This window comes from Alligator sinensis, unplaced genomic scaffold (genome assembly GCF_000455745.1).
Source record: "Alligator sinensis unplaced genomic scaffold, ASM45574v1 scaffold337_1, whole genome shotgun sequence".
Classification (NCBI taxonomy): domain Eukaryota; kingdom Metazoa; phylum Chordata; order Crocodylia; family Alligatoridae; genus Alligator; species Alligator sinensis.
In genome coordinates, this window is record NW_005841927.1 from 225028 (window position 1) to 236212 (window position 11185).

At 65.3% G+C, this 11185-nt stretch overlaps 2 protein-coding genes across 2 annotated transcripts in view; both read left to right on the forward strand.

The window, feature by feature from the left end:
* The window catches only part of AHDC1 (AT-hook DNA binding motif containing 1), a 37195-nt gene that overhangs the window by 15076 nt on the left and 10934 nt on the right, over positions 1–11185 (forward strand). The window contains exon 3 of the mRNA XM_025198625.1: positions 9942–10110. Within this exon, the coding sequence (XP_025054410.1) occupies positions 9942–10110 (169 nt within the window). The remainder of the gene's footprint in view (positions 1–9941; positions 10111–11185) is intronic.
* LOC112549544 lies at positions 2427–8090 on the forward strand. The gene is made up of 2 exons (XM_025198740.1): positions 2427–2823; positions 3060–8090. The coding sequence occupies exons 1-2, from the start codon at positions 2686–2688 to the stop codon at positions 4104–4106; spliced, it is 1185 nt and encodes a 394-aa protein (XP_025054525.1). The 5' UTR covers positions 2427–2685; the 3' UTR covers positions 4107–8090.

Genomic DNA, 11185 nt, shown 5'->3' on the forward strand with positions numbered 1-11185 from the left:
TCAGCAAGAGGCAGAGACAGGTAGGCAGTCAGGACACCTGGGTCTGTTCCTGACCCCGGGCACACAGGAGGGGTCAGGACTGGATCTGGAGTCCGCATCCCACCTGCGAGGCTTCCCCACCCCCCGGGCCAGGCGCTGGGGTGCGTGGTGGCTGGGGTGGGGGGCTCCCTGGCGGCCCGGCACCCGCGGGCTGCGTGCGAGGCATCCTTCAGAAGGAGCCTGCTCTGCCACCGCCCCTCGGCAGCTGCGTTCTCCTCAATTAGAAGAGGTAATGGAGCAATTTATGGGCATCTACAAAGTGATGCCTGACTGACAGGCGGGAGGCAATCAGCACGGGCTCTGCCGGGCGCTTTTCCCGTTGCAATGGAGAGCAGTCTGGCAAGAATAATAACCGGTGTCCCCTGCCCAGAGCCCTCTCCCCTGCCCCCCAGTTGCGTCCTGCCTCTCCTTGCACCAGGGCTGTGGAGAGGGGTGCAGGCACCAGTCCCCAAAACCAGGGTGCTCAGGGAAGGCGGGTCCCGGAGCTGCGGTACATGGCACCCAGCAGCGCCTCCTGCTCCACTGCAGCCCTTTGTGGCCCTGAGACACGCGGGGTAAATGGGACCCCCAAGCCAGGCGCAGCATGCAGACATGGGCATGGAGCGCCGTGGGCTCACGTGGCCCACCCTGCGGCACTATGCCATCCCTCCACCCGTCCCGGTGTCTCCTAGTCCAGGAGTGTTCTCGCCACGTCGGGGTGGAGGGCAGCTGGGACCACACTTACCGCTCTCGGGGTGTTGGGGAGCATCCCATGACCCCGGCCAAGGGGATTCAGTCCTCCCTGCCCCATTGTGGGACCGCAGCAATGCCGCTTCACCGCTTGAAGCATCAATTCCCCCCCACCCCCTTCCGGTAAGAGCGGCCCGTGACATGTCTGCCCCCCATGTGTGCCAGCCACGAGGTGCGATGGCTTGCAAAGTGCTCCGAGATCCCTGGGCACGGGGCCGTGGATGGGGAAGTGCAAAGTGGTGCTTTCCTCCCCTTCGCACCTCTCCGCCTGGCTGCCGCCTGTCAGACACCCCAGGCGGCTTTTAGGGGGGACAGGCAGGTCGGCTGCAAGTCCTCCAACAGCCGGGAGGACGGTGGAAGGGCCTCTCGGGGTCACCCGCCCGGATCCTGACACCCCTTCTTGGCATAAGGGAGGCATGGAGGTTTGCAGGCGCCTTGCTTTGTGGCTGGGGCGCTGATCCGGGCAGAGCCAGAGGATGTGGTGGTGGTACCCGTCCTCAGTGGCGGTAGCCAGGGAGATGGCACAACGTAGAGATGTAGGGGAATGGCTGGGACCTTGGTTTGACTGCGGGGTGTGGATAGAGGAGGCCCCATCCATGCCACCCTGGAGCGTAGCCCAGGGATCTGGCTCAATCCTTGCCACAGGGCCCAGCCCACACTGTTGTGGCCAGGACCCGCTGCCCTGCGTGTCTGCACCGCACCTCGTCTGCTGGCGTGAGCAAGGGCAGGGCTGCAGGTGGGAACACCGAGGCGGGGGACCCGGCAAGGTGGGCAAGGGGCCTGTGAGCTCACCTCTCCCTTGCAGCGTGGGAGCTGGGGGGCCAGAGCCCAGGCGAGGAGAGCTGGCCGTCCTGAGCCTCTCCGTGGCAGATGGGGCGCTGTAGCTTGTGTGTGTGTGTGTTTCGCACGCCTGACTGGCATGCTTGCTTGGGCGTTATGCTCTCCCTGGGTGTTCACCTCGGCCCCCCACCCCCGCGCCGGATCCAGCGCCGCAGCACGCCTGGGTTGGCAGTCGCCCCGTCACCCCTCCGAGCCCCCCGCCGCGGCCCGGGTCTCCCAGGAAACCGGATCCGGGGCCAGGAGTTTCCGCTCGCCCCGCTCCCTTCCCGCGGGTCCCGCCCCGCCAGGCCCGTCTAGCCGGTTTCTAAAATTGGACCAGGGAGGGGACGGGTTCTCGCCGTCCCCCCACTTCCACGCCTTTTCTCTGCCCTCCCCAGATGGCGCGTGAGTCACCAGCGCCGTAGGAGAGGGGCCCCCGGGTGCCTTGAAACCCTACCTGGGTTCCGGCCGGCTGCACCCGGACCTTAAAATAAGGCGGCCCGCCGGGGCCAGGTGCTGGGAGCTTGCACCCCGGGCAGGCTTGGCAGGGCCGGCGTGTCGCCCTGCTCCCTGCGGAGCAGCCCAGGTGCCCCCGCGGGGGGCAGCATCCTTGCTCCTGGGGACGTCCGCGCGCCTCCACCTTCCCCAGCCCTCCCCACCGCAGCCCCCCTGCCCGGGCCAGCGCCGGGGAGCATCGCCTGCCGAGCTCTAGACCTCGGGACGGGCACGTTTCCAGCTGGCGCCTTCCAAATGTTACTAGCCTCGAAGCCTCCAGCCTGCCTGGCGTTAACCCGCACCGCGCCGGCCAGAGGCCTGCGCCGTGCCCGAGATGGGGGTGGGGGTGGGAAGCCCAGGCGGCTCCGTGCGACGACCCAGCGTGCGGCAGGCGCTGCGCAGGGTGCAGCACGGCTCTGGCTCACGGGGTGTCTGTCGGGCAGAGAGCAGACCCGGCTGCTCTGGGCGCCAGGGTGCCTTGCACGGTGCAGCCCGGGACCCGGTGCTGCCGTGGGCACCGTCGTGCCAGGGACCCAGCAGAGGCAGCGAGCGGGCCAGGAGCTGCCGGCGGAGAGGAGGGGCGGGGGAACAAAGCTGGCACGGATGCCGGCGGCTAAATTTAGCCCGTTTCCCCACTCGCTCTCCCTGGACTGCAGCGCGCGGCCGCCGTGCCACCGCTCCGGCAGCCCATCTGTCGGCTCCTTTCGCGAGCCCCCTCCCCGCTTGTACCCCCGCTGCAAGGTGAATGGGCTGGAGTTGGGGGGAGAGGAGCAGTGGCTGGAAGGCAGCCCTGGGGGGGTTGCAAATCCTGCCCCTTTGCCCCGGGAGGGGTCCGGCCTGGTGCACCCCGCGTGCCTGCCCCTCCCGCCCCGGCAGGGAAAGGCCCGGGCAGCTGGGCTGAAGGTCAGAGGCGGCCCCAGGCGGGGAAGGAGCCGCTGGCTGGGGCTCGGCTGAGCCATTTCTCCCCGGCGCTGCAGATGTCTCGGGGTCGGACCAGCTGCCTAATCCTCCCCCACAAGGCAGCGCTCGGCGCTTGGAAATTACCCGGCAGCCCTTGCTCCCGCCATCTGTGCCGGGCACCCTGCAGGCTTCCCAGAAAGCACCGGGGCGAGCCACGCTCGAGAGGCAGAGGGAGAAGCCAAAATGTCTCTCTCGGCCGCGGGGGCTGGCGCGGGAAGGGGAAGCCGCTCGCCCGTGCCGGGAGAAGCCGTGCAGAGGCAGCCAGGTGCCGCATGCCACGTCCTGCCCGCGTGGCCAGGGTTTTGGCACGGCCTGCCACCCCGTCGGGGCGGCAGAAAGCCTCGACGCTCTGCAGATGGAAAGCCCTACCCCGCGAGAGCTGCCACGTCTCCCGCCCGGGGAGTGGGTGTTTTGTGGCTGTGCCATCTGCCTCGCAGCGTTGCACGGTGCCGTCCCACCGGAGGTTTCCTTCCAGCTGCCCGACCGGGGTTGTGGTGCTCGGTGCTGGGGGGCTCCAGGCAGCGGTGTCTGGCCAAATCCATCAGACCTTTCCCCTCCATCCCCGTGACTCAGGCGTCAGCTCCGGCGATGGGAACCCAGGAGCCGAGGTCACTGCTGGCCCCGTAGCTGACCGTGAAACTCTCCCGCCGTCTGTTCTGTCTCCTCTGGATGAAAGCAAAAGAAACACCCCCCTGCGGGGTGATGGGAGCATGCGTATGCACACACACGCGTGTGTGTTTGCACATGTGTGTTTGCATGTGGGCGGGGAGGGTCTTATACAGGCCAGTGCTTGGTGGAAAACAGTGGGGAGCATGGTCACCTTGCACAGGTGTGTAGATGCACGTGCACACGTCTCGTCCCGGATGGGACTTCACAGCTGGAACAGGCTCATTGCAGAACTGATGCTCGTTTTCCCGGCTTTGCCCCCGGCCAGTCTGTGTCCTGCCCCTGGTCTAACCGCGGGTCTCTGCATAGCTGGTGCAGTTCCTAAAGCCACAGCTCCCAGAGTCCTGGGATTCGTGGCTGACTCCTTAATGCTCTCCAGCAAACGGAGCCGGCCCTGACGTTGGGGCTCTCCAAAAGCTCGTTACGAATGGAGCTGACCTGGTTGATTTAGGGGGCCCACCATGTGGCTCGGGACCCAGGGGACTGTCTTTGCCAGAAGGGCCGAGCGAGGAGTGATGGAGCCTGGTCCCCTCCCTGCGTGACCTGTGAACCCCGACCCAGGGGGCTCGGGGATGGGGAAGGGGTGGGTCTCGGCGATGTGGCCCCAGTGCCCGGTGACATGAGCAGGAGGTGTCGGCAGAACGCATGTGGCTTGAGCTGCTCCAAACCCAGCTCTCCTCCCAGCCCGGCTGGGGGCAGTCCTGTATCCACCCCCACCCGGCCAGGCCCAGCCCGAGGTGCTCTGCGGAGACACTGTCCACATCCCGCTGGCATTCACTCCGACTCCGTCTGCCGTGCCATTTGCTGGTCGCCGGTGGTGCTTCAGTGTGCCCTCCAAGCCTGTGGGTCCCCCCGCAGAGCCCCGAGCTCCTTGCTCAACGCCACTACTTGCCCTTTCTAGAGCAGCCTTGTGGTGTCGGGAGGCCTCACAGCATGTGCAGGACACCGGATTGTGCCCATTTCACAGAGCTGAACTGAGGCCAGGCCTCTTCCCCAAGGCAGTCAGTAGCAGAGCGATGAGTCGAGCGCCTCTTTCCTGGCTTCCAGCCCCGTGCCCATCCCACACATCGCAGCCTCCTTTCATTGCTGGGCGCCCCGTTGCCTTCCCGAGGAGGCCGTGCCATGCGGAGGTGGGGGCGGCGTGGGGAGGGACCTCAGGGCAGTGGGGACCAGGGCTAAGGGCTGGCGATGGGCAGAGCCCCTGTGAGGCACGGACAGCTGGTGCTTTGCCCGGCACCGGAGAGGGGAGGCCAGGAGGGACATGGGGGTGAGCTGGGCACAGATGGGTGAACAGGGCCCCGGCCCTTCCCCAGCACCAGTGGGTGAGCGTGCACCTGGCTCCGAGAACGTCTCGACTAGACTCGGCCTTTGTTCCTCTTGGCTTTGAAGCCTCCGCGTCGCTCCAACTACGTGCATGTGCTTCCCTTCACACCCTTGCAACCTGGGACCGGGGCCGGGCCTAGCCAGAGCCAGTGTTTTTCATGGGCTCCTTGCACGGAGCAAACAGAAACCCCGACCGGCAGGGGACGTGGGGTGGGGGCAGCTCTCCTACCTCCCCTGGGGCGGACACGGGGCTTCCTGGGGGCTGAGGAATGGGCTGGGGCATCCACGGCTCCGGGGACGTTGTGCCTGCCTCGCTGTTTGGCTTGGCACGGGTCTTCCGCCTTCGACCCTGCCTATCTGGGACTCCTGAACAGCCCCCACATGTGCTGAATCTCACCCCTCACTGCAGCCCCAAGCCCTGCGGTGGCGCCGGGCTCTGCCTCTGGGGCGCCAGGCTGCAGGGCTAGCACGGGCTGATACCCGCTGGGGCAGGAGAGACCCCAGAATCACGTGCACCTTCTCCGGGTGTGCAGCGCCTAGCGTGGCCAGGCCCCGATCCCTGGCTGGACCCAGTCTGTGCCACCACTGTGCAGCGGCTCAGTGTTGCAAGGAGGGGGCTTAGTGGAGGAGGTCTGGGGAGAGGGCGAGGGGGCCTTCCCCTTGCACCCGGGCGAGGTGGCCAGAGCTGGGCTGGGGGGTGCAGGACAAGGTGCCTGAAGCCTGTCTGTGCCGCCTGCCTGCCGCTGGACCTGTGCAGCCGCCGTGCCCGTCCCCATGGTATCAGGGCAGCCCTGGAGGCTGAGGCGCTGCCCTCCATGCCCTGCAGCGGTGGGTTTGGGGGGGCAGCCCATCCCATGCAAGGCTGGTGGAGGGTGCCCCCCCACATGCACACTCTGCCATCCTGGCTGCATCCTAGCTCCCTCCCTCCGCCGGCTCCCAGCTGCCTCCCTCCCACCCACACAGCCCTGGGGACCCCCGATGCCGCCTCCAGAGGGGCCGTGTCCTTCCCAGCATCGCCTCCCTCCGTGGGGGAGAGCGGGGCGGCCCCCCCGCAGCCCCGGGCCCAGGCTGCACCGCCTCCCCGCAGGTCCCGGGGGGGGACCGGGGTGTCTGTGTCTCTGCTTCCTGCCTCCGCCAAGCCTGAAACTGTTAAACTAATTAAAGATTTTCAGTGGCAGGATTAATCCCGCGCTGGGGGGGGAAGGGGGGAGCTCAGGTAGTCGATTAGTTCGCCAGGCGAGGATATTGGATTTCTGAAAGGCAAGTCAGCACTCTTCGGGGGCTGTTATCTTGCCAAGGCTCCAGGGGTCAGGAGGTGGAAAACAAGAGGTGACTGCAATCTCGCTGGCGCTCACACTCGCTCACACTCGCGCACGCACACCCGGCATTTCTCCTTCGGTGTCTGTCTCTGCCGACGCGCCCCCCCCCCCCTTTCCTTTCTCTCCTTCCCCATGCATCTCTCTCTGTCTCTCTCCATGCCTTCATCTCTCGCTCTCTCTCTTGTGTGGTCTCTGCTGGTGTTTTGTAACCAGCAAAAAAAAAAGAGGGGGGGGTGGATAAAAAAGCCCTACCCCTGGCTAACAACCCAGGAATGGCGAAGTCCAGAGCTCCTAATGTAAAACATGTGGCCGCTGCCTGGGGCTGAGCAGAGGAGGTGAAAGTGAACATTGTGTGGAGAGCATCTGTCTCCTCCGCACCCCCACCCCTCTCTCCGGGCCCTGCAAACCCGGGGCCTCTGGGCAGCTGCCGTGCCCCCCTCCCCACGCCTGGCGGACAAGACGGTGTGCCAGGGGACCGGTGTGGCGATGGGGGGTGGCGGGGTGCATCCTCGGGGTTGAATCCCAGCCACCGCTCTCCAACTCCGAGCAGGTCCCGTGCCCCGGGGCGCAGATCCGAGTCTGGAGCCGCTCCCCTCCTCGCACACATATGTGCACATGTGTGTGCACACGCTGAATGGGACGCTGTGACTGAGCCCTTCTAGCAGGCTGCTTCTGCCATGGGGCCGGATGGGTGCCCCGGTGGTGCAGCCTCCCCCCACGTGCCTAAGCCCCTCTGTGCCCCCAAACATCCTTCTCCAGGGCAGGGAGTGCCTCCTGCTCCGCTCCTCCCCGGCCACGGGCTGAGCCTCCTGGGGAAAGGGCTGGAATAGCCGCCGGGCAGCCATGGCACAGGACCCCACGCCTGCCTGCATGGTCTGGGTACAGCCGAGGAGCTGGCTGGAGTGGGGGTGTGCACGTGGGGGTGTGCACCTTTGAGAGTCTCTGCATGCTTCCCTCCCTCCGTGTCCATGCGTGACACGGCGTGTGCTGCTCTCCGTGGGTGCCTGAATTTCTGCGGGTGTGTTTGCACCTCTCTATAACCCTGTGGTCATCTGTGTTGTGTGCCTGCGTATGCCTGGCTGGGACTTCATGTGTGTGCCCCCATGCACGGGGGTGTCGGTGAGCCAGTGTGTGCACATGTGGGTGTTACTCTGTGTGTGCCCTGCAGTTGCTGCATCCATGTCTCCAGGAGCCCATGTGTTTGTGTGTGTGTGTGTTAACGTGTGTGCCCTGTGTTGAGTGTGTCTGGGTGCCTGCATGTTTGTGCATGTGTTACTATGTGTGTGCTCTGCTGTGGCTGTGTTGGTGTCTCCAGAAGCCTGCGTGTTTGTGCATATGTGTGTGTTCCTGTGTACCCTGCTGTGATTGTGTGAATGTGTGTGTCTCTGGAAACCCACATCTGTGTGCCTGTATGTGTGTTATTGTGTGCCCTGCTGTGACTGTGTGTCTCTCTGCGTGTCTGCATGTTTGTACACACGGGTGTGTGTTACTGTGCGTTTCCTGTTGTGACTCTGCGTGTTTGCACACATGTGTGCATGTTTGTGTGCTCTGCTGTGACTCTGTGTGTGTCTCCAGGAGTCCGTGTGTTTGTGCACACGTGTGTGTTGCTGTGTGCACTACACTCCCTGTGCGCCCCAGGGCTCCGTCCATCTCCGCGTGTCTCCTGCACGCACAGCATGAGTGCCACGAGCTTGCCTCCCCCGGGCCAGCCCCTCTCCTCCTGCCTGTCGGTGTAACCCTCCCCAGCCCCAGCCCCAGCCCCAGCCAGGGCTCCCAGTGCCTGCACTGGTTTTCAGTGTCTCCACGTTTCAGCCGAGTGAAAAGGCAGAGCAGTGCCTGTGAGTGTGCCTGGGTGTGTGTGTGCATGTGTGTGTGTGCGGCGGGGGGGACTGGGACCCAGAGGCGGTTCTGGAAAGCCTTCTGTGCACTTCCTGCCTGCTTCGCTCTCCTCTCCAGCAGCTCTCAGCTCCGGCCCAGTGCCTGCACTGGTTTTCAGTGTCTCCACGTTTCAGCCGAGTGAAAAGGCAGAGCAGTGCCTGTGAGTGTGCCTGGGTGTGTGTGTGCATGTGTGTGTGTGCGGCGGGGGGGACTGGGACCCAGAGGCGGTTCTGGAAAGCCTTCTGTGCACTTCCTGCCTGCTTCGCTCTCCTCTCCAGCAGCTCTCAGCTCCGGGCGCATTAGCAGATGCATCAGAGACTAGACCGGTCTTTCTAGTGCATATTTTCCTGTTCCTCGTTGCCCTTCGGTGTAACCCAACACCAGGCAGGCAGCACAGCAGCGCAGCTCTCCGCTGGGCTGGGGGGGAGCTGCCTGCATTTCCGTGCCAGCTCCGAGACCAAAGGCTTGGAGCAGGGGAAGGGAGAGGGGGTGGCGATGGGGGGAACATGGACTGAAGAACTGACAGGTTTGAATTCTCCTTCCCTGCCTCCTTGATAAGTTGTCACGCTAATCCTGGCACCAGGAACTGGGATCACGCAGAGAATATGTGTGCGTCTGTGTGCTGGGGGGGGAGGACACATTTGCACAAGCTCAGGGCGGTGGGGGGGAACACGTACACTCACAGACACACACCCCGATGAGGAGCGACAACAAAGATCCAGAGCTGGGGACATGCTGTTTCTCTCTCCCGCGCTCGCTCACACACGGCGGTTGGGGAAAGACACACGCACACACCAGGCGACGGAGTAGGAGGCACAATCGGCGAGGCACACAGGCAGGCAAGCCAGCCAGGAGAAGCTGGCAGAGACACACAATCACACGCACAAAGAGAGGCAGCGCCGCACAAAGAGAGAGAGAGAGAGAGGGAGGAAACGCGGGCCAGGACAGCCCAAAACGGGGGCTCGCACGAGCACACGGAGACCCGCACACGCGTGTGCATGCACGCACAGGGCATGGACCCAGCCAGGCACACAAAGGAAGCAAAAAGCACAACCCAGCTCAGGCAGGCAGACACACACGCCGCCCGCCTCCAGGCAGAGAGAGCCCTGGGTGCAAGGTCTTGCTAACGCAGGGCTCAGAGCCAGGCTGAGCTCTTCCGGGGCCGGAGAAACCCAGAGTCAGACAGACGGACACTGGGCACAGAGAGGAGCAGGAGGGCACGCGGGGAGCACCCTTCCCCTTGCAAGGACCCTACAGCCAGTGCCTTGGCCGGAGCCAGAGCCCCAGCCGCCCCCGGGGCCAAGCCACCCCCAGCTGACACTCAGGGAAGGGGACGCCATCGCCCCCGGAGCCTCACCTGTCAGTCCTCTCCTGCAAAGGCGGCTTAGAGGGGGAAAGAGAAGCTTAGACAACCCGACAGTTGCCGACAGCTGGGTAGGCGTGAAAGCCGGCGCTGCTCTCGGTGCCCGTGCGCACGCCGCCAGGCTGAATAACCCTGTGGGAGCCCGCGCTGACGACACTGGAGCTGAGCACGACTTGGTGCCGTGCCGGGCGCTGGGCTGCGGGAGGCATGCAGCCCCTCGCCAATGCCCCCCAATGCCCGCCACCGCCCCGAGCCCCTGGCACACGCCGATTCCCCCCAACATGGCATGCCTTGCCCCTGCCCCTGCCTCTGGCCTGACATGCCCGGCTCGGTGTGCTTCCATTTTGCAGATGGGAGCTCGGTCGCCTGCCAGCCCATCGGCCTGGAGAACGGAGCCAGCCCGCCCGCCGAATGGTTCCAGCGCGCCCAGGGCTCCGGACCGCGCCAGCCCAGCAGCGAGGCGGAGGGCGGCGAGAGGAGCTTCAAAGTGAACCTGTATTGCAAGCACTCGAGGCCAAGGTAATGGCTGCTGGGCCTATGCACCCCCCCACCCCTTCTATCCACACCGTGCTGGGCACCAGGGAATTGCAGAGGCCGATGCCATCTGCAGAGGGGCCGGTGGGGGGTCAACTTGCCTCCTGGCATCCCCGGGAAAGCTGGCAGGTCTTGCTCCCTCCTCTGTATTTCTGGCCCGGCTGGACCCCTGTCTCTGAGCCTGCCCGGCCTCTCCTTGGCCAGCCCAGCCGCAGCGTACGGTGGGTGGTGCCCACAGGATGCCAGGACTGAATGGGCCCCTTGTGTTTCTCCTCCCAGCTCTCCCCTCCGGCAGCTGAAGCCAGGCAGGGCCTGCCAGGCCGGCCTCCCCCGGGGCACCTGCCTTTGCCCTGCCGCAGGCATTTTGGTCTCCACTGCAGCTGGCTGGGGGGGCGGAGGAGGCGTCTCGCCCTAGGGGATGGCGCCTGGGGCTGAGGGGAAGGCAGGGGTCACAGGTGGGTTGGGGGCCGGCTGTACCCAGCACAGCACCCAGAGTGACTCGGATCGGGGCCGACTCCGGACCCTCCTGGTCCTGGGAGGGTCCAGGGGACTTCTGTCCATGCAGTGAGGCGGGGGGCACGGAGCTGGGCTCGGGGGGCCATGGGCAGGGGCATGCCAAGCCCAGTGTGGGTAGCCCAGCGTTGGAAGAGCAGCAAAGACCGGCTTGCAGCTGCTCAGACCAAGCCAGTGTTGCCCCTTGCAAAACCCCCGGGCACATCTCCTAGGGCACGATGAAGTGCCCCTTCCCTCCTCTGCTGGCATGGAGACTGCAGAGGGGGGCTCCTGCAGCACCCCATACCCCAGGGTCACCCCAGCATGCCCCCCAGCCCTTCCTGTGTGCAGTACCATGAGCTGCAAGGGGGAAACTGAGGCACGGGGTAGGGAAGAGGTCACCCCAGAGCAAGCAAGTGTGGGGGGCTATATGCCCGAAATGTCCTGACATCTTTATACCACCCACCCCCACCCCGCCTGCTCTGACCCCTAGCCGGCACTGCCCCCCCCATGCCCTCCTCCACACAGTGACAGCCAGGCTCAGCGTTTGATCCCTGCGGGGGCCCGC